This window comes from Eubalaena glacialis, chromosome 3 (genome assembly GCF_028564815.1).
Source record: "Eubalaena glacialis isolate mEubGla1 chromosome 3, mEubGla1.1.hap2.+ XY, whole genome shotgun sequence".
Taxonomy (NCBI): Eukaryota; Metazoa; Chordata; class Mammalia; order Artiodactyla; family Balaenidae; genus Eubalaena; species Eubalaena glacialis.
The window spans coordinates 17,423,300-17,446,545 of NC_083718.1; the positions used below are offsets into that span (position 1 = coordinate 17,423,300).

At 36.5% G+C, this 23,246-nt stretch overlaps 1 protein-coding gene across 1 annotated transcript in view; it reads left to right on the top strand.

Moving 5' to 3' along the window:
* The window catches only part of RRP15 (ribosomal RNA processing 15 homolog), a 45,787-nt gene extending 23,550 nt beyond the window's left edge, over positions 1 to 22,237 (top strand). Inside the window, exon 5 of the mRNA XM_061185314.1 lies at positions 21,790 to 22,237. Coding sequence (XP_061041297.1) covers positions 21,790 to 21,933 — 144 coding nt within the window. The 3' untranslated portion in view covers positions 21,934 to 22,237. The remainder of the gene's footprint in view (positions 1 to 21,789) is intronic.
* The last annotated feature ends 1,009 nt before the right edge of the window (positions 22,238 to 23,246 follow it).

Genomic DNA, 23,246 nt, shown 5'->3' on the forward strand with positions numbered 1-23,246 from the left:
ATTAAATTACATTTGAGTCACCAATTACTGTACTTTACTCCTTGGAGCTGAGCTTGGGTACTGTGAAGTAAGACAAAAAGGTACTTGATGGGCTTGTTTCAGAAGAAATAACAGCTAATATTTGTAAATCAAAAACAGCCTTCACTCTAGTGCCTAGGGCAGTTATTATTCTGAGTATTTTTCATCTCTAAAAAAAAGAGCTGTTTCTTCAGTTACATATGTATGGTTTAATTTTTTTTTCTTAATAAATAATTGTGTATCTCTTTCATCATGTTAAGCCAGGTCATTTGTACAGAGGATATACATCACGTTAATAAATGTAAACACATTACACCTTGGCATTCACAAATTTAACACTCTGTGTTTTTTTTGTTTTTTCCTTTTTTAAAAAGTTCCTCATATTGTAAAGCTTATATGCAGAAGTATGTCACTTACTGGTGAGTTCACTACCCAGTATCCACTTTTATGCCCATTGTTTTCTCTATTCCCTATCATATCACGTCACAGTAAATCTTGCTAAATCAATACAGGGGACTTAGTTTATTTTTATTTTTTATTTTATTTATATTTTGTGAGATAGGGCTATGAAAGGGAACATTGTTAGTAGAAGTGAGAAAGCCTAAGAAAAGAGTGATTCTTAGCCAAAAGATAAAAATTTGGGGTAAAGTATTGAATGTCAAATTCAGTGGAGGTTGGTTCTTTGAATGAATCAGTCCATCAAATATTTCATGTAGAAACGAGAAGAGAAACCATTTGAAAAATTGTTTTAGTATGTGTTCCAGGTGGTACAGATGTTAGCTCATGAAATTAGAAAGTTTTAAAGTTGGAAAAATTATGATGTGAGAATGTTCATAGAAAATGTGATTCTCAAGAGGAATGTGCTTTGGAAGAATATAAGAACCTTAGCTTTGGTTTTAAAATGTCATGAAGCAAACGTAGTGGTGGCACTAGTTCATCCATTGGACCAACCTAGCCTGTAGGTAAAGGTGCTTTGAGTAACTGAAGAAGCATTTTTCATTGTTTAATGGTGAATTCAGATGATAACAGGGAAGGAGGCAGCAGTGAGTGATACTTCTGATGAAGTGTTTACCTTCAAGCTAAAGAATTTCATAAAGAAAGTCACAAATTGGAACAAGTGTTCAGTGTTGCTGAAACCAGCCTATACTGAGACAGTCTTTGAAAACACTTAAATGAAATAAGCATCAGAGAATGAAGCCATAATCAGTAGACATTTTCACTAGTAATAATTCAAGGAAAAAGAGACAGTGCATCTCATTTTTACTTTTCAAGGCACACTTAAGCAGTTGGTTAGGAGGAAAAGAACTGCCAATCTTTGTACTACTATAAGGGAAAAAAGCCTAACAGTTTTCCAGTTTTTCACATTCTTTATAATTTTCTTTCTTTTCTCTTTTCTTCTTCCATAGGGGTTGGAATATAGGGTGTTTGCTGATGGGTGGGGAGCTAGAAAAGGGGATTCTGAGTAAGTTGGGATCAAATTTTTTAGTCTCCTACCTTCAGTTAAGGAATTTGGACTTTATCCTTTAGGCATTTGGGAGCCAGTTGTAATTTTTCGTCAGGTAAGTGATGGGATCAGGTTTGATTATTTTTAAGAAAAAGAAGGCTGGAGGATGTAAAGCCTGTGTCAGAAGACCAGCCAGTGGGAGGCTATTGTGGTAATCAGAGCAGGAGGGGAGAACTAAAAGGGGGTGAGCTAAGGTTGCATGGGGGTGAGAAGAAAAGAGGAGCCAGATTTGAGAGGCAGTTTTGAGGTTGACTGGGTCTGGGACTCACCTGATTCAGAGGGATGAAGGAGAGGGAGGGACTGTGGGTGACCGTGAGGTTGACAGCTTGGGAGAGTCAGAAATGGTGACAGCTTTCACCAAGTCAAGACTGTAAAAGGTGGAACATGTCTGAGAGGTAAAGACTTTTGGAGGCAATGTCTGCTCCAGGTTGTAATGAGAAATGAGGCGAATGACAGTAAATCAGGTCAAAAACGTCAAGCGCGGGGCAGAGGCCCTGGGTTAGTGTGGGAAGCCTGACGCAAAGGAACAGGCAGCCCGAAGAGCAGTGTGTGTGGAGGCCGCTTAGTGCAGGAGCTCACGAGTCTGTCTGTCTCTGCAGGGCCCCGGACACACGGAGGACAGTTAGTCTGTTTACCCAGTCGGGGAAGGTGAATAGTGTACTTTAGAAACGTAAACGTTTCTAGGTTTAAAGAATTAATTGTCACCTATTTGGAGGGAATTCTCTAATCCAGAATCTGTAAATCCCTCCCTTGGACCAAATAAATGCAGCCCTGAATGTACCAGCCGCATACCAACATGTGGCAGGGCACATTGGCTGCTTTCTTGATGTTGACCCTGAGTGAATTTTTTTTTTTTTAAAGATAAAATTGTATTTAGGACACTCTGTTTAAGGAAGCAACAAAAACTTAACATTTTGTATAAGAAAAGTGTTCATTAGAGATTAGTTCTAATCCTTAAGGGAATAGTACCTTCCTTCCCCCATTCAGAACACATAGCAGTCTAGAGTGATGTTTTCCCAATATGTTGAATAATCAAGATTTTAATAATTAGAGCCGCTAATTTTTTCCCTTACCTTTCAAAGTTGTGATTATTCCTTTTGCTCTTTTCTTGAAAAGTTGACTAAAATTCAGTCAGATTTCTTGGAACTTAAGCACCTGTTTCCTTAAAGGTGGCACAGAAGCAAAGGTGATGCAGTTTAAATCTGTTAAGTCTCTAAGGAGAGTATATTGGCTGCTGTTAGGAGATCATTGACCGTATGTTACTTAACACTCTTGAATTACAGACTTTCTGCAATGTTTTCATTTATTTGAAATTGTCAATATATCAATTTGGGCTATTGTTATAATGAAACCGGAATAATAATTTTGTAGTAAGAGAAAGTGCTAGCTAGTTTCTGTTAGAAAGTAATTTCCTTACTGATTGCAGGACAACAAATTTCAGTCAAAATCAAGGGGAAAAGTTACTGGAAGAGACTAGGTATTTACTTTTTTCTGATTTTGTGATATGAGTGCTTTCAGTGTCAAACATAGAGATAAGTTAGGGGGCTCTGTTTCTCATACATTTCTCATAAATGACAACCATGTGATTTCTTCACAGCTATGTATTTAGTGGTGGGAATACTTTTGAAATACCTGGCTTCTTTGGTATCTTGGTAACTTAGACCTAGACTCTGAATTGCTGTGTACTTTTAAAACTGTGCATTCCTGCTGATTCATAGACCTACTGAATTCTCCTCCCAAAGGAGAAAGCCTAGGAATGGAGGGACTCCTCACACAGGTCCCTAGGTGGTCCCCCGGCCATTTTCAGGCCTCAGTTTTTAAAAGGAGTTGGGGGTGTGGAAGGCAAGCAAGAGGGTGGAGAAAGATGCTGTCCTTAAGTTGCCCCTACATTGCAGGGCAACACTGTTTTACTCTCACATAAAAGCGGCTCTAACAGGAATGTGTGGAATGCTCACTTTGTAAATAATTCAGCTTAATGTTTGTTTACTGAAAATGCCTTAATAGATTAGAGTTTAGACAAAAGAGAGACTCCAAGTTTGAAATAAGAATGATCATGATTGTACACTTTGCTGTTGATGGGAACAGTCTAAAGCCAGTTTCTCTTTGTACTCACTTTTAAAATATGCTGTTTAATTTTAACGTAGGGTGGTTTCTGATTTGAACAGCAGTTTTAATCAAAGTGAACTTATGTTTGGCAGTGTGGTAACATGCAGCATTTGACATGGGGGAAATATGGGTATAAGTGAAAAATATAATTATGGAGCTGCTGTGGAAATCTTTAGTTACTGTTAAAATAAAAATTAATAATGGTGCCGTACCTCTTCTGGCCTGCTTTGAAGAAATGTTCTATTTGAAATGGCTGAAGTGGCTGCCTGCATAGGATTTTCATCAGTGAGGTTGAGGCTTTTTCTTTCTTTCTTTTCTTTTCTTTTTTTTTTTTAAATTTAAATGTCCTGCACAAGGTGTGTCTTACACCCATGTGTTTGCACTTACGGTGCATTTTTAAAAATCAAAAGAATTATCTTACCCACAGACTAGAGAACCAGACTGCCTGGGTTCAGAATACTTGGTCTGCCACTTACTGCATATGGGTTGCTTACCCACACCAAACCTAGGATACTTCTCTGTTTAAGACAGTCATTCTAGGAGTTATAACGATCTCACAGAGATACTGTGAGAGTCAAGTGATTTAGTATATGTAAAGTGCTTAGAAGTAGAAAGCTTGGCATCTAGTAAGCACTATATAAATGTTTGCAATAGCATGTCATTAGAATGAGTTTCTTATAGTCAGTTCTTATTTTTTCCTAACAGATAATAGTTAAAGATGAATCTGAAGTTGGAAGCTAGTTTGAAAGGAAACTGTTGTTACTACTGCTGAATTACTGGATCGTCCAAAAATTATCTAATAATTGAATAAAAATTGTGTTTAGATTTGGAAGGTTCTCTCTCACTTTAGGTGTGTCTGGCCTAGTAATGCATACTTCTTACAAAATAATAAAACTAGATTTTGAGGACTAGAAGTGTGTCCACTTTCTGTTACCCCACACTTCAAGCTGTGGTTGACCTGTGTAACTTAACAAGATTTTCCTCAGCAAGGGGGATTTGGTTTCTAAGTGGGTGCTTTCCTACTATTTGAATGTTCTCAACTTTGTGAATAGTGCGCAGAACATTAGAAGATCACAGATGTCCTCAATCGGGGGTTCTGTGTGTACATGATGACTCAGGGCATTAGTGGTAGGGACAGGGTAAATGGGCTGGGAGGGGCCTTATTATTATTCGCTTTGCGCCAGGTACTATGGAACGTGTTTTTATATAATTATCATTTTAAGAAATACTAGAACTCTCATTTAAAGATGAGAAACCCAAAGTCAGATTCAATGACTTGCCTCAGGACACACTGATAATAATTGACAGACTCTGGATGAAAACCTAGTCTGTATTGCTCCAGAACTGTCTTTCAGCCATTGGTGCCTGTGTGCTTAAAATAGTGAGGTACTTTTTTAGAAGCAGAACAGAAAACTGTCTCCATTCTGTCACCTAGATGAGCTGGAAAGAAGGGGGGCTGTCTGGCGAGCCCCAGTGTTGCCTGCCCAGACTAGAGAGGTAAGCAAGGCAGCTTGCTGAGTTCTGGGTCTCACCTCCCCTTCACAGGTTATGTAGTAGCACTTGGGGAATGACCCACTTTAAAATCTCATTCCTTAAAACTGGTTAAGGAGGAAGTAAGATAAAATATTATAGTAAAAAACTTCAGAATTATGAAACTCATTAGCCTTATTTAGAAAATTCTTTGGGGAATTCTCTGGTGGTCCAGTGGTTAGGACTCGGCGCTTTCACTGCTGTGGGCCCGGGTTCAATCCCTGGTCGGGGAACTAAGATCCCGGAAGCCACGCAGTGTGGCCAAAAAAAAAAAAAAAAAGAAAGAAAAGAGAAGAAAATCCTTTATAAGTTTACTGTTAGAATTGACTTTCTATTCATTTATCAAGGAATTTAAAGTTATTGGATATCATTTAATCATTGTTTGCCTAATAGAAATTTTAGAATCCTTTTTTTTTTTTTCTGTTATTTTATAGAAAATTTTCAAACAGGAAAAATATGTGAAAGACCAGTATTTCTGTCACCTAGTTTCTAAAATTGTTAGCACTTGTCCATGTGTTTATTTTATAGCTGTCTGCCTATCCTCTCTCCATCTAGTTTTTGTTTGTTTGGGGTGATTATTTGAAGGTAGTCCCTATACTGTCCCAGAGATTCTTTTTTAAAAATTAGGTTTATTGTCGTGTGATTCACATACCACAGAATTCAAAGGATTCTTTTATAACTTCGAGAACTGGAATCTAGTTGAGGTTCACACCATACATTTGGTTGTATCCTGGTCTCTTTTCTTCTTGACCAGTCCCTTGTCCTCTCCCACCCCACCTCACCTTTTTTTAAGAAGAATATATAAAGAGACAAACCAGTTGTCTTGAAGAATGAATCCAGATTCTGAATTTGCCTGATGGTTTTGTCATGATATCTTTTAACTTGTTCCTCTGTGCCCCTTTTTTAGTAGGCTGGAAGTTAGGACTAAAGGTTAGGATTTAGGTTAAACTCTTTTGGCCTATTTCATAGGTGTGATACTTAGATGCTCTGTACTTACTATTGCATCACATCCCATATTAGTGATGGTAGTTTTTCATTTGGTTAAAGTGGTAATAAATAGTCCCTTATTAAAAGTGCATTTTCCCCCTACAGTTATAAAGTAATTTCTGGGATGAATAACTTTGGAAGGAGCAAGTATACCTTTCTCCATCTTTCCTTTGCCTTTTAGCATCAACTGATGATCCTTGTCTAAAACAGTTATGTCATTGGAGTTTACAGAATGGTGATTTTCTCATTTATTTTTTATTTATTTATTTTTCTAGGGATGAATTTAATTTCCTAAAGATGGGGGCTAATGTTCCCTTCCCTTTAATTACTGCTTTCTGGAGTGGGGAGTTGGGTTAGCAGTCATCTCCAGTGTTGGCAAGAGAGCCTTCTCTCCCCCCGCCTTTTGTTGTTGTTTTTTGTTTAGTATCATGGACATAAGAATTTTTATTTGTTCAATATTTTACAAACATTATGCTTTTTGATGCTTAAATTCACAAATGAGGTAATGGGAACCAGTGCAAACTGGCTCTTGTGCCCTTTTGACATGACCCCGTTTTTCTTTGAGTACTTCTTGCTTTCTGGGATAACAAGATGTCCCAGACCAAACCTTGAACTTCCTGTGTCCCAGACTTGGAATCACCCATTTGTACAAGGAACTCTAGTGAGACAATGCATTTATTTTTAAATCTTTTGTTGACTTCAGTAGATTGATTGATAGTATGCATATTATCTACCAGATATAACTTAGTTTTGTTTGTATAGCTTTTCATGGTTTTACAAAGAACTTTTTGATATTTTAAAAAAATTTTTTTCCTTGTTGATACCCCGTCTCATAAACTAACTGCAGTGTTGGACTAGCAAGAAGTCTGTACGTTTCATTGCTGCAAGGACCTTGGTGGTTGGGTACTTCAAGAAATTAAGGAGAAGAACGGAGGGATAATAATCACATATTACATTTTAAAGAATGACAAGGAGTTTTTTGTTGGCAAAAGCAACCATTTATTTATATCAATGACCTTTATGGCTGTGTGTATGTGTGTGTATGTGATATGTGAGGGAGAGAGTATTTACTATTATCATCCCTCATATTTCAGAAGAGGAAATAGTCAGGTAACATGCTGTCTTAGCCCATTCTAGTTGCTATAATAGATTATCACAGACTAGGTGGCCTAAACAACAGACATTCATTTCTCAAAGTTCTGGAGGCTGGGAGTCCAAGATCAGGGCACTGGCAGATTTGGTGTCTGGTGAGGACCCGCTTCCTGGTTCATAGACATGTCTTCTTGCTGTGTCCTCACATGGAGGAGAGGCTTATGTATGTTTTTTTTTCATTTAAGCTTTTAACAAAGTTGTGATAGTAAAACATTGGTGTCTATTTTCTAGATAAATTCATAGCTCTGCTAATTTGTTTATAAATCTGAATTCTCATTAATGTACTATGTAATGTAGTGGATATAAGAATAAGGATGTGCTTTAAGAGACTGACTGGCAGAGTGTATTCTAAATATTTCATGATCCTAATTGAGTATGAAAATGTATAGAGCACTTGTGTCAAAAGGCTCCTTGAGATGTTCTGTTTGTCTTTTTAGGCAGTATAGTCAGCTTTTAACAATTCTTAAGAGAATATAAACAATGAAGAAAATCAGGGATGCAGGAATGTTTCCTAAGACTTAATTTTGTGGAGCTAGATGTATGTAGATAGCAAGTTAGAACAGAAGAAACCAAATAGAACCACTTTGAACAAGGACCTAAGTGTTAAGTGCATAGTAAAATGAAGGGCAGCAAATGAAATAAAAACAAAAAACAGTATAGTGGATGAAAAAAAAATGCATCAAAAAAGCTTGTTTTCCAGGAATATTAGGCCTGAATTCTTGGAAAGCCAGGCAGAATTAGGTTTTCTTAGAGAGTTCTGTACATTTAATATGTGCTTGGGCTGTAATGAAAGGTGACATGATTTCAGCATCTTGATCTTTTTTCCTGGGATCTCTTATTAAATGCTTTTCTAGTTTGCTTGGATCTTAGAAATTACCCATCTGAATTTGTAAACTATACAAGAATGTGGAAACTAAACAAAAAGTTAACAAAAATGAAGCCCAGTGGGCTTGTTGCCTGGAATACCATCCTAGTAAAAGAGTTAAACAAGCTTGTGAAGGAATAGAGAAGGCAAAAATTGATAAAGACAAGTAGGAATTGCTTATTAAGAATTCTTTGAGAATCAGAGAAAAGTTTGAGTTTGTTTAGATATGGGATCTTTCACATAAACTTGAATCAGTAGGTTCTTCATTGGAATTCTCGTATATTCTAGATTGAAAATTTTCAATCCTTTATGATTGAATTTTCAATTATTTAGAGGGATGTTACAGTGTCTTGCACAATTAGAAAATCATTTGTGCTCTTATTTAAATTCTAAAGATTTGGGGCTATATTTTACTTCTCTTGATTTCTACCAGAATACATTTTTTTATGTAAAGGGATTTCTCATATACCCTTCATTTCACAGGCAGAACTTTTAGATAGGATTTAATATGTCAACCAAGAAAAAAAAAAGAAGCAGGAGTCTGCAAATAAGAAAAGAGTTTATTTGGGGTCTTAAGAATTGCAGTTTGGGAGATGCAGAAGATTTGGGTGATCCCAGAAGAGTGTTCCAGGGAAGAGAAAGTTTCATCATAAAGATGAAAAGCCATGAGGTTGTTAAAAGTCACCCGACGAGAATTGTGATTGACTCTGACTGAAGTCAGAAAATATTTTTGTCCTTAAGAAATCATGAGTTGTTTTAGGGTAGGGTCCAGTAAGTAGATAGGCTATGCTGTCACGAATTTCTGGTAGATGTTCTGGATGGCTTCATCAGGTCAAAGGGTCAGATTCCATCCAGGCTGAGATGTGCATAAGTCACACTTCTTTAATGGTCCCTTGGCTGTGTTTTAGAGGGCTCTCGTAGCAATCCTGACTCCATTTTGATTTTCCTTTCACAAATGTAGGGGAGATTACTAACTACAGTTGTAAATAGCTTACAAAAATTTGTAACAACAAAGGTATTAAGATGAATTTAACCAGTGGTATGAACCTTTTTTAGTTTAGGTGAAAATAAATTAAAATGAAAACAGAACGTTCTTCTTAGGGAAAGCAATGAAATCAGCTATTGCTGATTGCTAAATTTAGATATGATTATAATGTTTATTTTTTTAGGATTTGACTTCAATTTTCCCCCTTCAAAACTGAAATGAGGTTAAGCTCTTAATTATTTGGTATTAGACTAATGAATAATTCCAAACCTCTGTTTTCAGTTTTCTTTTCAATAGCTGCCAGTGTATGTTTGAACCTTGAAATGGAAGCTGATTAACATTTTTAAGGGTTGTCTTCATCTTCAAAATCAACACAGACTGCTTCTGTATGATCTTGATTAAATATTTGTGTAAAACCAGGCCAGTGAGGGTGGGGACTATTTTGTTTCCTTGCGTCATATGGTTTTCATTAAGTTTTTTGCATTTAAGTCAGTTTTATTTTTCAGTTGATGTAGGCACAGAGAGTTGTCTTGTAGGTTGCTTTAGGTCATTGAGTCATTGCTGCCTTGCAGTAACCCTGACAGACTTCATAAGCTGCTAAATTTTTATCAATCCAGTCTTAGATGTCAAGACATCCAGACTTAGATGTCAACACAACTTCCATCTGATGGTAGTAAATATCTGTGCCTCACATGTACAGTATGATTAACTGTCTCTTACATTACATTTATACCAAGTTTAAGAAAGGGAAGTACATTTAATTTCTTTCAAATCTCGGACCTCTATCTAAACTTTCTCATTTGTAGTGTTGTAGTCAGTGGTTAACAATGATTCAAATCCAGAACTCTCTTGGTTTTTTATTCCTGTTGTAAACATAATACATCATATTGCCACTACTTCTATTTTACAAATAAAACAAAAACCTTTCATTCTCATGATGTCTTAACATTTAATGAAATCTGTCTAGGGATCACCCTAGGCAAATTTTACCAACAAATGACACATTTGGAATTTGCTTCAAGCTTTCCCCTTTTCTTATATTAATCTCTGATCTACCTTTTCTTTGTGGGTGCTCCAAGCATTTAGGAAGTTTTCTACTTAATGGTTAAGTCATCTTTATGGAAAAGATCCAGTAAGTTGAAATTATGTAAATCTGTTGTGTGAGATAATTTGCCCAAGTTTTGACTTTCATAGAAATTATCTGAAAGTGTATTCAGTTGTTTTCAGTGTACTTTAGTACTCATTCTACTGTGTAATTTTTAGGTTATAACAGATGACTTAGTAATATATTGTGTTCATATTGATTAAGTTGTAGAGCAGTGTAGTATTATGGAAAGAACTTGGGCTTTGGAATCAAATGGATCTGGATTTAAGTATTGACTCAGCCGTTTATTAACTCTGACTTAAATAAGTTGCTTCACTTCTTTGAGCCTTAGTTTCCTTATTAAAGATGAGAAGGATGATGGCAATCTGGCTAGGAAACTTAAGAGAATGAGAAGCAAGGGAATATTATATAAAGTGTCTGGCACATAATAGCTTCATAGTATAATTCTTTTTTTCATTGAATAAGTTAGAAAGGAAAGCAGAATCATTATGGTTAATAAAACCAGAAAGGTTTCTTGGGAGAGATTTTTTTAGGAAGATGTTGGAGGAGGCTTGTAAAACTTGGGATTTGTGGAAATGATTGAAGAATAGTTGGTTTTCTCCTTGTCCTATTTTTTCCTTTTTAAATTAATTTTTACTTAGGCATGTAGTTTAAAAGACCACATTTGCCAAAAAGTTCATTATCAAATAAAGCAGTTTTCTGCCCCATCCTGTCTACTCTGCCCGGCTCTGACCCCAGGGCAACCTGGGCGACCAGGACAGCTGGCTCCTGTGGCTAGTTCTGCTGGCACTTACACATCTCATATTCCCAACTAGCACAGAGCCAGATCTTTTGATTTGTCAATTTGAGGTGTTACCTATTGGCTTTCTCTTATTGTAGGCAAAGATTTCATTCCTCTTACACAGTCTGTTTCCTCCTGGCTGGCCTTTCAATATAGTTAGTTTATAATTTTTTGCTAATTCAGTGTTCAACATATATTATTATGCCTGTACAAGTATTATTTACAGCTAAAGATTGTAATATTCCTTACTTACATTTCCTTTCTATTTGTTTTTCCTGAAATGAATAATTGCCTTGATTTTCATATTTAACTTCCACAATTTATTTAGTTTTTCAAAATCAAATTACCTCAGGTAATGTATCTATTGTAAAAACTTTCTTGGAGACATTCTCTCCTAGAATCCTCTGTTTTCCTGTTTCTGGGTTGATTGCTGTCTTGGGCCGCTTCACAGTTGTCACCCTGGGACGTAAATTTCTTCTGATCCTTGGAATGTCTGCTGGATTGGATTCTCTGTTTCCTGGATCTCGTATCTTCTTCTTTCTTGGTTTACTCCCACTGTTTCGGTAAAGCATACCCTCTAGGGGTTTTGTCCAGTTAAAATGATGGGACTGTGGCAGTTGGCTGGTGATGACAGCTCTCAGCAGCCTTTCCCGAGGTCACTGCTGCAAGCTTTCCTCCCTGCCTGACTGTAGTCACCGTGCTGGAGTCTCCATTCAGTCTCATCCTGGACATGCCCTTCTCTTTCCTGCGTTGGATGTCCTGATTTTTTTCTTTCCTGTGTCTTTCTCTTCTTGATTTACTCTAACTTTTTGTGGAGGACATTCTCAGTAGTTTCTCGAGCAAGGCTTAATTGGAAGTAAAGTTTTGGGTTCCTCATGTGTCTGAAAGTGCCTCTATTCTGTCCTCACACTTGAATAACAGTGCATCTGGGTATTAAATGTTCAATTGGAAATTCTTTTCTTTTAGCATTTGGAAAGCATTCATCTATTGCTTTTTTGCTTCCAGTGGTGCTGTAGGAAAATCTGAATCTTATTCTGATTCCTGATCATCTGTATGTATGTGATTTATTTGTTTGCTTTCTGGCAGCTTATAGCACGTTCTTTTAGCACCCCTTTTTTGTTCTGAAATTTTACATGGTGTCCTTGATGTGGCTCAATTTTTCTTTAGTGTTTTGGACATTCAGGAGGGCTCCTTTAACTCTGGAAATGTGTGTCCTTCACTTTCGGGAAATTTTCGGGAAGTATTTCATCGATTTTCCTCCTCTCCATTTTTGCATATCTCTGTCTGCAGACCTGTTATTTGTATGTTAAACCTCTTGGACTGGTTCTCCGATTATCTTACTTTTTCTTCTGTTTTCCATCACGTTTTTCTTTTTACTCTTTTCTGCGTGATTTCCTTAACTTTATCTTCTCACCCTTATAATAATTTTTTTTATTTCTGCCATCGCGTTTTAAATTTCAAGCTCTTTGTTATTCTCTTAATGTTTATTTTAAAATAGTAACTGTTCTAGCTTTGTGGATGCAATATAATCTTCTAACTCTTCAAGGATATTAATGGTATTTTCCCCTAAATTTTCTTTATTTGAATAGTTTTTTTTTTTTTTTTTAAAGAAATAAGTGAAAAAGCTCAATTCCCACTCTTCTCCAGTGATCATATCAGGAGGATTATGAGAAATAATATTAATATGGACTATGCCCCAGGCACTAAAAACTAAACCACACCCAGGCTGTATTGTCCTGTCATGCATTTTGTCCTAGCAGAATCATCTTGTTTTCCGCAGAGCTTCTTGTTTTTGTAAAAGACACTAAAAGCAACTGACTAAAGTTTATCCAGTATATTCTTTTTTTAAATTTAATTTATTTTTTTAAACAGCAGATTCTTATTAATTATCTATTTTATACATATTAGTGTGTATATGTCAATCGCAATCTCCCAGTTCATCCCACCACCACCCCTCCCCCTCCCCCGCCACTTTCCCCCCTTGGTGTCCATACGTTTGTTCTCTACATCTGTGTCTCAATTTCTGCCCTGCAAACCGGTTCATCTGTACCATTTTTCTAGGTTCCACATATATGCGTTAATATACGATATTTGTTTTTCTCTTTCTGACTTACTTCACTCTATATGACAGACTCTAGATCCATCCACGTCTCTACAAATGACTCAATTTCGTTCCTTTTTATGGCTGAGTAATATTCCATTTTATATATGTACCACATCTTCTTTATCCATTCGTCTGTCGATGGGCATTTAGGTTGCTTCCATGACTTGGCTATTGTAAATAGTGCTGCAGTGAACATTGGGGTGCATGTGTCTTTTTGAATTATGGTTTTCTCTGGGTATATGCCCAGTAGTGGGATTACTGGGTCATATGGTAGTTCTATTTTTAGCTTTTTAAGGAACCTCCATACTGTTCTCCATAGTGGCTGTATCAATTTACATTCCCACCAACAGTGCAAGAGGGTTCCCTTTTCTCCACACCGTCTCCAGCATTTGTTGTTTGTAGATTTTCTGTGGATGCCCATTCTAACTGGTGTGAGGTGATACCTCATGGTAGTTTTGATTTGCATTTCTCTAATAATTAGTGATGTTGAGCAGCTTTTCATGTGCTTCTTGGCCATCTGTATGTCTTCTTTGGAGAAATGTCTATTTAGATCCTTTTTTGGATTGGGTTGTTTGTTTTTTTAATATTGAGCTGCATGAGCTGTTTATATATTTTGGAGATTAATCCTTTGTCCGTTGATTCGTTTGCAAATGTTTTCTCCCATTCTGAGGGTTGTCTTTTCATCTGGTTTGTAGTTTCCTTTGCTTTGCAAAAGCTTTGAAGTTTCATTAGGTCCCATTTGTTTATTTTTGTTTTTATTTCCATTACTCTAGGAGATGGATCAAAAAAGATCTTGCTGTGATTTATATCAAAGAGTGTTCTTCCTGTGTTTTCCTCTAAGAGTTTTATAGTGTCTGGTCTTACATTTAGGTCTCTAATCCATTTTGAGTTTACTTTTGAGTGTGGTGTTAGGGAGTGTTCTAATTTCATTCTTTTACATGTAGCTGTCCAGTTTTCCCAGCACCACTTATTGAAGAGACTGTCTTTTCTCCATTGTATATCCTTGCCTCCTTTGTCATAGATTAGTTGACCATAGGTGCGTGGGTTTATCTCTGGGCTTTCTGTCCTGTTCCATTGATCTATGTTTCTGTTTTTGTGCCAGTACCATATTGTCTTGATTACTGTAGCTTTGTAGTATAGTCTGAAGTCAGGGAGTCTGATTCCTCCAGCTCCCGTTTTTTTCCCTCAAGACCGCTTTGGCTATTCGGGATCTTTTGTGTCTCCATACAAATTTTAAGATTTTTTGTTCTAGTTCTGTAAAAAATGCCATTGGTAATTTGATAGGGATTACATTGAATCTGTAGATTGCTTTGGGTAGTATAGTCATTTTCACAATATTGAATCTTCCAATCCAAGAACATGGTATATCTCTCCATCTGTTTGTATCATCTTTAATTGCTTTCAGCAGTGTCTTATAGTTTTCTGAGTACAGGTCTTTTACCTCCTTAGATAGGTTTATTCCTAGGTATTTTATTCTTTATGTTGCAATGGTAAATGGGATTGTTTCCTTAGTTTCTGTTTCGGATCTTTTGTTGTTAGTGTATAGGAATGCAGGAGATTTCTGTGCATTAATTTTGTATCCTGCAACTTTACCCAACTCATTGATTAGCTCTAGTAGTTTTCTGGTGGCCTCTTTAGGATTCTCTATGTATAGTATCATGTCATCTGCAAACAGTGACAGTTTTACTTCTTCTTTTCCAATTTGTATTCCTTTTATTTCTTTTTCTTCTCTGGTTGCCATGGCTAGGACTTCCAAAACTATGTTGAATAATAGTGGTGAGAGTGGACATCCTTGTCTTGTTCCTGATCTTAGAGGAAATGCTTTCAGTTTTTGAGAATGAGAATGATGAGAATGATGTTGAGAATTGAGAATGATGTTTGCTATGGGTTTGTCGTATATGGCCTTTATTATGTTGAGGTAGGTTCCCTCTATGCCCACTTTCTGGAGAGTTTTTATCATAAATGGGTGTTGAATTTTGTCAAAAGCTTTTTCTGCATCTATTGAGATGATCATATGGGTTTTCTTCTTCAGTTTCTTAATATGGTTATCACATTGATTGATTTGCATATATTGAAGAATCCTTGCATCCCTGGGATAAATCCCACTTGATCATGGTGTATGATCCTTTTAATATGTTGTTGGATTCTGTTTGCTATTATTTTGTTGAGGATTTTTGTGTCCATATTCATCAGTGATATTGGTCTGTAATTTTCTCTTTTTGTAGTATCTTTGTCTAGTTTTGGTATCAGGGTGATGGTGGCCTCATAGAATGAGTTTGGGAGTGTTCCTTCCTGTGCAATTTTTTGGAAGAGTTTGAGAAGGATGGGTGTTAGCTCTTCTCTAAATATTTGATAGAATTCACCTGTGAAGCCATCTGGTCCTGGACTTTTGTTTGTTGGAAGTTTTTAATCACAGTTTCAATTTCAGTGCTTGTGATTGGTCTGTTCATATTTTCTATTTCTTCCTGGTTCAGTTTTGGAAGGTTATACCTTTCTAAAAGTTTGTCCATTTCTTCCAGGTTGTCCATTTTATTGGCATAGAGTTGCTTGTAGTAGTCTCTTAGGATGCTTTGCATTTCTGCGGTATCTGTTGTCACTTCTCCTTTTTCATTTCTAATTTTATTGATTTGAGTCCTCTCCCTCTTTTTCTTGATGAGTCTGGCTAATGGTTTATCGATTTTGTTTATCTTCTCAAAGAACCAGCTTTTAGTTTTATTGATTTTTGCTATTGTCTTCTTTGTTTCTGTTTCATTTATTTCTGCTCTGATCTTTATGATTTCTTTCCTTCTACTAACTTTGGGTTTTGTTTGTTCTTCTTTCTCTGGTTCCTCTAGGTGTAAAGTTAGGTTGTTTATTTGAGATGTTTGTTGTTTCTTGAGGTAGGATTGTATTGCTATAAACTTCCCTCTTAGAACTTCCTTTGCTGCATCCCATAGGTTTTGGTTCATCATGTTTTCATTGTCATTTGTCTCTAGGTATTTTTTGATTTCCTCTTTGATTTCTTTAGTGATCTCTTGGTTATTTAGTAACGTATTGTCTAGCCTCCATGTGTTTGTGTTTTTTACGTTTTTTTCCCCTGTAATTGATTTCTAATCTCATAGCGTTTTGGTCAGAAAAGATGCTTGATATGATTTCAATTTTCTTAAATTTACTGAGGCTTGATTTATGACCCAAGATGTGATCTATCCTGGAGAATGTTCCGTGTGCACTTGAGAAGAAAGTGTAATCTGCTGTTTTTGGATGGAATGTCCTATAAATATCAATTAAATCTGTCTGGTCTGTTGTGTCATTTAAAGCTTCTGTTTCCTTATTAATTTTCTGTCTGGATGATCTGTCCATTGGTGTAAGTGAGGTGTTAAAGTCCCCCACTAATACTGTGTTACTGTCGATTTCCTCTGTTATAGCTGTTAGCAGTTGCCTTATGTATTGAGGTGCTCCTATGTTGGGTGCATATATATGTATAATTGTTATGTCTTCTTCTTGGATTGATCCCTTGATCATTATGTAGTGTCCTTCCTTGTCTCTTGTAACATTCTTTATTTTAAAGTCTATTTTATCTGGTATGAGTATTGCTACTCCAGCTTTCTTTTGATTTCCGTTTGCATGGAATATCTTTTTCCATCCCCTCACTTTCAGTCTGTATGTGTCCCTAGGTCTGAAGTGGGTCTTTTGTAGACAGCATATATATGGGTCTTGTTTTTGTATCCATTCAGCGAGCCTGTGTCTTTTGGTTGGAGCATTTAATCCATTCATGCTTATGGTAATTATCGATATGTATGCTCCTATTACCGTTTTCTTAATTGTTTTGGGTTTGTTTTTGTAGGTCCTTTTCTTCTCTTGTGTTTCCCACTTAGAGAAGTTCCTTTAGCATTTGTTGTAGAGCTGGTTTGGTGGTGCTGAATTCTCTTAGCTTTTGCTTGTCTGTAAAGCTTTTGACTTCTCCATCGAATCTGAATGAGATGCTTGCCGGGTAGAGTAATCTTGGTTGTAGGTTCTTCCCTTTCATCACTTTAAATATGTCATGCCACTCCCTTCTGGCTTGTAGAGTTTCTGCTGAGAAATCAGCTGTTAACCTTATGGGAGTTCCCTTGTACGTTATTTGTCGTTTTTCCCTTGCTGCTTTCAATAATTTTTCTTTGTCTTTAATTTTTGCCAGTTTGATTACTGTGTGTCTCGGCGTGTTTCTCCTTGGGTTTATCTTGTATGGGACTCTCTGTGCTTCCTGGACTTGGGTGGCTATTTCCTTTCCCATGTTAGGGAAGTTTTCGGCTATAATCTCTTCAGATATTTTCTCTTGTTCTTTCTCTCTCTCTTCTCCTTCTGGGACCCCTGTAATGCGAATGTTGTTGCGTTTAATGTTGTCCCAGAGGTCTCTTAGGCTGTCTTCAATTCTTTTCATTCTTTTTTCTTTATTCTGTTCCACAGCAGTGAATTCCACCACTCTGTCTTCCAGGTCACTTATCTGTTCTTCTGCCTCAGTTATTCTGCTGTTGATTCCTTTTAGTGTATTTTTCATTTCAGTTATTGTACTGTTCATCTCTGTTTGTTTGTTCTTTAATTCTTCTAGGTCTTTGTTAAACATTTCCTGCATCTTCTCGATCTTTGCCTCCATTCTTTTTCTGAGGTCCTGGATCATCTTCATTATCATTATTCTGAATTCTTTTTCTGGAAGGTTGCCTATCTGCGCTTCATTTAGTTGTTTTTCTGGGGTTTTATCTTGTTCCTTCATCTGGTACATAGCCCTCTGCCTTTTCATCTTGTCTGTCTTTCTGTGAATGTGGTTTTTGTTCCACAGGCTGCAGGATTGTAGTTCTTCTTGCTTCTGCTGTCTGCCTGAATAGTTTCTTTTTCCTGCAAGTTGCTTTTTATTTTTCATTTATTTATTTATTGAATTTTATTTTATTTATTAATCATACAGCAGGTTCTTATTAGTTATCTATTTTATACATATTAGTGTATATATGTCAATCCAATCTCCCAAGCAAGTTGCTTTTTAAATGTTTGTGTTTGTTTATGTTATTCTCTGTCTTCTTTCTGATAAACCTTAGTTGTCTGTTCATGACTAGAACAAATAATCCTAAAAAAGGTTACTGGAAACTCTGAGTATGTGGATATTGTCCACATGACATGTGAGCTTTAATGTAGGCTTCTCTTGGTGGGTTATTTATTATTAACTGGTCAGATTTTCTAGAGTATTTCTGATCTCCTGCCTGGAGAAAAAAGATCTGCTGACCAGCATTTTGGGAGCCCAATGTGAGAAGAAGCCTGGGACTCATTGTTGGGGCTGGGGAGTGTGTGTGTGTGTGTGTGTGTGTGTGTGTGTGTGTGTGTGTGTGTGTGTGTAACTTAATTCCCTGGTTTTGGTACTGCACCTATGCCTTCATCTGTGCTAGCTCATAACCTCTCCAGGGGTTAAACCTCAAGTGTTCTGCCAGGGGAGTGTGGAGTGGGGAGCGGATCTAGAGACCTGATTGTTTCTTAAGATAACTTTCACCCAATTCTCTTTATTTTGGTTCCTCTGTTCCTACGCTCACTTCCGGAAGTACCCAGAACTGCCCATGTCTAGGTTTTGGTTTTTTCCCCTGAGCGTTCTGCTGCGTGAGTTGGGTTAGCTGTCAGCCTGACGGTTGCAGGCGCAGGATTCACCTTCCTTGGCTTTGCCAAGACACTTTCCTCCAGTCCATCTGCTTCCACCTTCTACAATTTTGTTGCTGTTTTTTCTCTTTGGATCTTGTCCTTGTGGATTATGTCTTTAAAACAACAGTCACTGTTCCATGGTTGCTTAAGCTGTGCCATTGAGCAGGACTCGTTTATGTTCAAACAGCCACCTCAACACGGATCCCCTGCCTTTTTTCTTGCTGCATATTTCTTCAGCATGTGGAGGCATTCGAAGTTAAAGGGTCATCTTGAGAGATGTTTTTTTTCTTGAGCTGCCATCTTGAGAGATACTATAGAAAACACCTGTTTTTAAACTATGTTAACCTACACTTGTTAGTACTAAATTTTATGTTGTCTGTTTTTTTCTCCATATTGTTGCTTTGTGGTATAAAAATGCCACTGTAATGTAGCTTGAATGATGGCAGTCTGTCAAGCATCCAGTGCTGTGTCTGACATTGGATTCCAAAATCTGAGATCTTTTCTCTCTCAGCCGTGAAGTGTACTTAGTCTTACAGCAGTGAAAGAAAAGTCACTGTCACTAAGACATATTTGTCCTTTTATTTGGTGGTTCTCAGGCTTTAGTGAGCCTCAGAAGCACTGGTTGGCTTATTAAAACAGATTAAACCAGAGTTTCTGATTCAGTAGGTCCGGAACAGGGCCCAAGTTTTGGGGGTTGTTTTTTTTTGAATGTTTCTGTACTTATGGGCCTGAGATTGTGAATTCCTAACAAGTGATGCCGATGCTGGTGTGAGGGCCACACTTTGAGACTGACTGAAGCAGGCTATATGAGTGCTTGGAAACCAGAACGCCACCACCAAGACCCCCCAGTAAAGCTTTACTTCATTATCTTCAAGTTGGACAGTTGAGAAGAGCTTTGAATTTATGCTATGATCGCTCTCTTTGTGTAAAACATACGTTTACTTGATCGTCTTGATCGAGACAGTAGGTCTCACCATTTTAATTAATGAATCCTTTCCTTTGGTCCACTGTTATTCCTTTCTTTCTTTCTGAACTGCGTGTTGAAGATTTTGTCCTCGTCTCGCCTTCCTCCTTCCCTCCTTTCTTGTGGTGCCTGCAACTCTGTGATGCGGCAGAAGTTGGCTGTCAGGGTGAGCTCTCATGTAGAAGCACGTCTGCATTGAGGTCGGTCACATGGGGTCTGCCTGCTCTGGGTCGGTAACGTGTTCATAGCATGTTGGGTGTAGTTATTTAAACATGGAGCCTTACCATTAAGGTTGTGAGTACTCGCATGTAAACACAAACATTAATGTCAGGCTGTCTTTACTAGTTAGTAATTTGTGTATGCCTATACCAGGAAGCATACACTTTTTAGAATTTAATTGAAAACTTGAATAGTTAATTTGGCAGGAGAAGTGTTACAGTTATTGGTTCTAAGTGGATCTCTGTTCATTGGGAGCAACTCTGTCTTACTTAAGTAAGGTGAGGAGATTGGCAAAGAAAACTTCAGTTGAATCAGGGAAAATGGCCTTTTATCCAGTTAGGTAATTTAATCTGACAGAAGCAGAAATCGTTTTTAGGAATGTAGGTTTGACACTGTAGAGATGAGGGATGGGGAGGTGTTAGCATCCTCTGTGAGCAGCGTTACAAATTGCCTTTCTACATCATTACTCTCTATCAGTGCGGCGTGAAAAGCATTGGAACTGTTTTACTATTGGGTTTAACCTAGCACAGATGTTTTTGTTTCTTTATCCTGGTTAAATTATAGTATAAAGTGCACTGTTTGATTCACTAAGTCATTTCTGAAATCTTTGCTCACATTTATATGCTGTCCAGTCTTTGGGTTCTACTGAGGGACAAGCCCTGAGGAGTAAGCCAATAGGAGATTTTTCCTGTTTGTAATAGTGTCCTTTTTTTTTTTTAAAAATGGTATGACTGTTTCAGGGCTATATTTTTTAAAATAAAAGATAGCTTCAGCAGAATTAGATAAGTAATCTCTTAACCCAGTAAATGTCTTTAACATCTTTTCCCTTAATAATTGCTTTTTATATGATTAATGGCTCCCATAAGGTAACAGTATTTTCTAACCAAATGGATTCTCGTGAGAGAATTTTTCCCACATTGTGTATTTCTGTGAATGGCATAAGTAGAAAAGCACAGACTGTTAGCTCCATGAAGACAGGGACTTTGTTTTGTTCATCACTCTGTTTCTAACACTAAGAAAGGTATTTGATATGCAGTTCTCAGTAAATATTTGTGGAATGAAGGAAAGAAACCAGTTTAGAGTTCAGCATCCTGCATTACTTAATTAATGCCACAAGGTGGTACTGTTGTAGCATGAAATAAGAGGCTGTAATTCTTAGACTCTCTTACATAGTTTTATATAAATCCTATGAATAAACAAAATGAATTGACTACTTATTATGTTTATTGCCTGTTTCAGATATTTATGGTTTTAGCGTGTGATTAGTCTTTTGAGTCCGTGATTTGGGCAGGCAGTGAGATCATAACCTAAATAAAGAACATTTGGTTCGAATTTTTATCAAATGTTAAATGAGATAGCATCTATTAAAACCTAGTACAGTATCAGGTTAGTTTCATTTTCTCGCCTTTATTTTGGGTTAAAAACCTTTGTTAAATTTCTCTTTGTGTTAAAATAATTTGCCAAACATTTTCTAATAAGTTATCACTGAATGTTAAACGATATTTTGTAAGTCTGTTTTGATTGTCAGAAGATTTTAAAAATTGATACCAAACCTAGATTTTACTGTATTATACCCCCTACTGCAAAAAAAAAAAAAAAAAAAAAGTTTAATTCTGCTTCCATGGTTCTTTTATAAGGCTGAAATATATTAGCATAGTACTACATATTTGTGCATATATGATCATAGTGTATAAATAAAGTCAGTCTATAATTTGTCTTGATTTCACTCCTATTATAAAAGTGTTGACAGGTTTGTTTTATAGCTTGGAATTTTAAAATTTCCTTATGATGAAATTGACTTCTGAATATTTTGATTGTTTAATTTTCCACAGACTGAAGCAAAATCAGAAGAGGGCCCAGGATGGACTATCCTACGTGATAATTTCATGATGGGAGCATCCATGAAAGACTGGGACAAAGAAAGTGATGGACCAGATGACAACAGGCCGGGGTCTGGAAGTGACTCTGACACATAAAGCTATATAAGAAACACAGTTTCCATTTTATTTTTCCTAGAAAAATACTCATGCTCTGAAAGTTGGGGAATTATAAAGATACCATTTGTAAGAGAGCCAAAAGACTTTCACTATTATCAACTTTGGTGTTTCTCTTTTTCGTGTAAACTTGGTTAAAATGATATTTCAAACCTTGTATAATTTTAAGCATTGTTCTTTAGAACGTTTGTAGAAAGAAATATTTCTACTTGAGATATGCATTTTACCAAGTTCATTATAAGTTTACCTATTGCTTTTGGATATTGGTGTTTTATTTAAGTATCACTAAGGGTTGTAGAAATGCAATATCAATTCATAATTAAAATGAACTCCTTGAAGTTAATATTTTTCAGCCTCTAACTTACAGACCTATATATGTATATTTTTTGTGGGGAAGGGTTGGTGTTTTCTTTTTGGTGAGCTATTGAGAAAACCTATGTAGCAAAATTTTTAAATTACAGCATTTCTGATTTGGGGTGATGATTTTATTTTTAGACACTCTGGCAATTATGATTTAAGAAGCATCAAATTTCTACTTTTATTTTATTTCCTTTTATATGCTAAGTAATATATATAAATAATGGCTTAGATTTATTTTAAGTGTTAGGTTATTTTTGTATGAGAGGTTTACTGAGGTGGAAATTCTCATATTTAACTTATGCAATGAGGCATAATTTCTTAGGAAGCATATTCGACATGTTCTAGTTTCTCTTATTTTCCCGAAATATTTGAGTTAGCTTAAATTCTTTTTTCATGGACTGGCTGACCAGTGAAATGGTGGGTAGACAACAGATAGTCTGCATCAGATACTGTGTCTGATTTGAGACTTGATTCCTTGTAGTTGTCTTAAAGATTATTAAATTGGATGACTTTCAGAATCTAGGTGTTAAACAAAAAGAGAAGAGAAAGCAGGGCTATTTTATATCATTCCAAATTTTCTGTCAAACTGGGCCTAAGATGCAAACTTTGTAGGGGAATTATTTAATAAAAGTGATGTGTTCTTTTTTAAAAGGGTCCATCCCTTACTCCATCTTTCCATAGTAAAAATAGTTTCCTCCTACTACCAAATTGCACATGCTTGCATCTGTTATATATGGAAGGATAATCCTCCCCTCAAAACTATGCTAGAGCAGAGACGTTTATATTTGCAAACCCATTTGAGTGTTACAAGTATTATGTAACCAAAGTTAAATTAGTCCATGGCCTGGTATTTGTTATCCTAAAGGAAGGTATACATCTAAGATATCAAATGATTAAACCAGCAGAGCTCAAAGTACATTTTTGTATGTATCCAA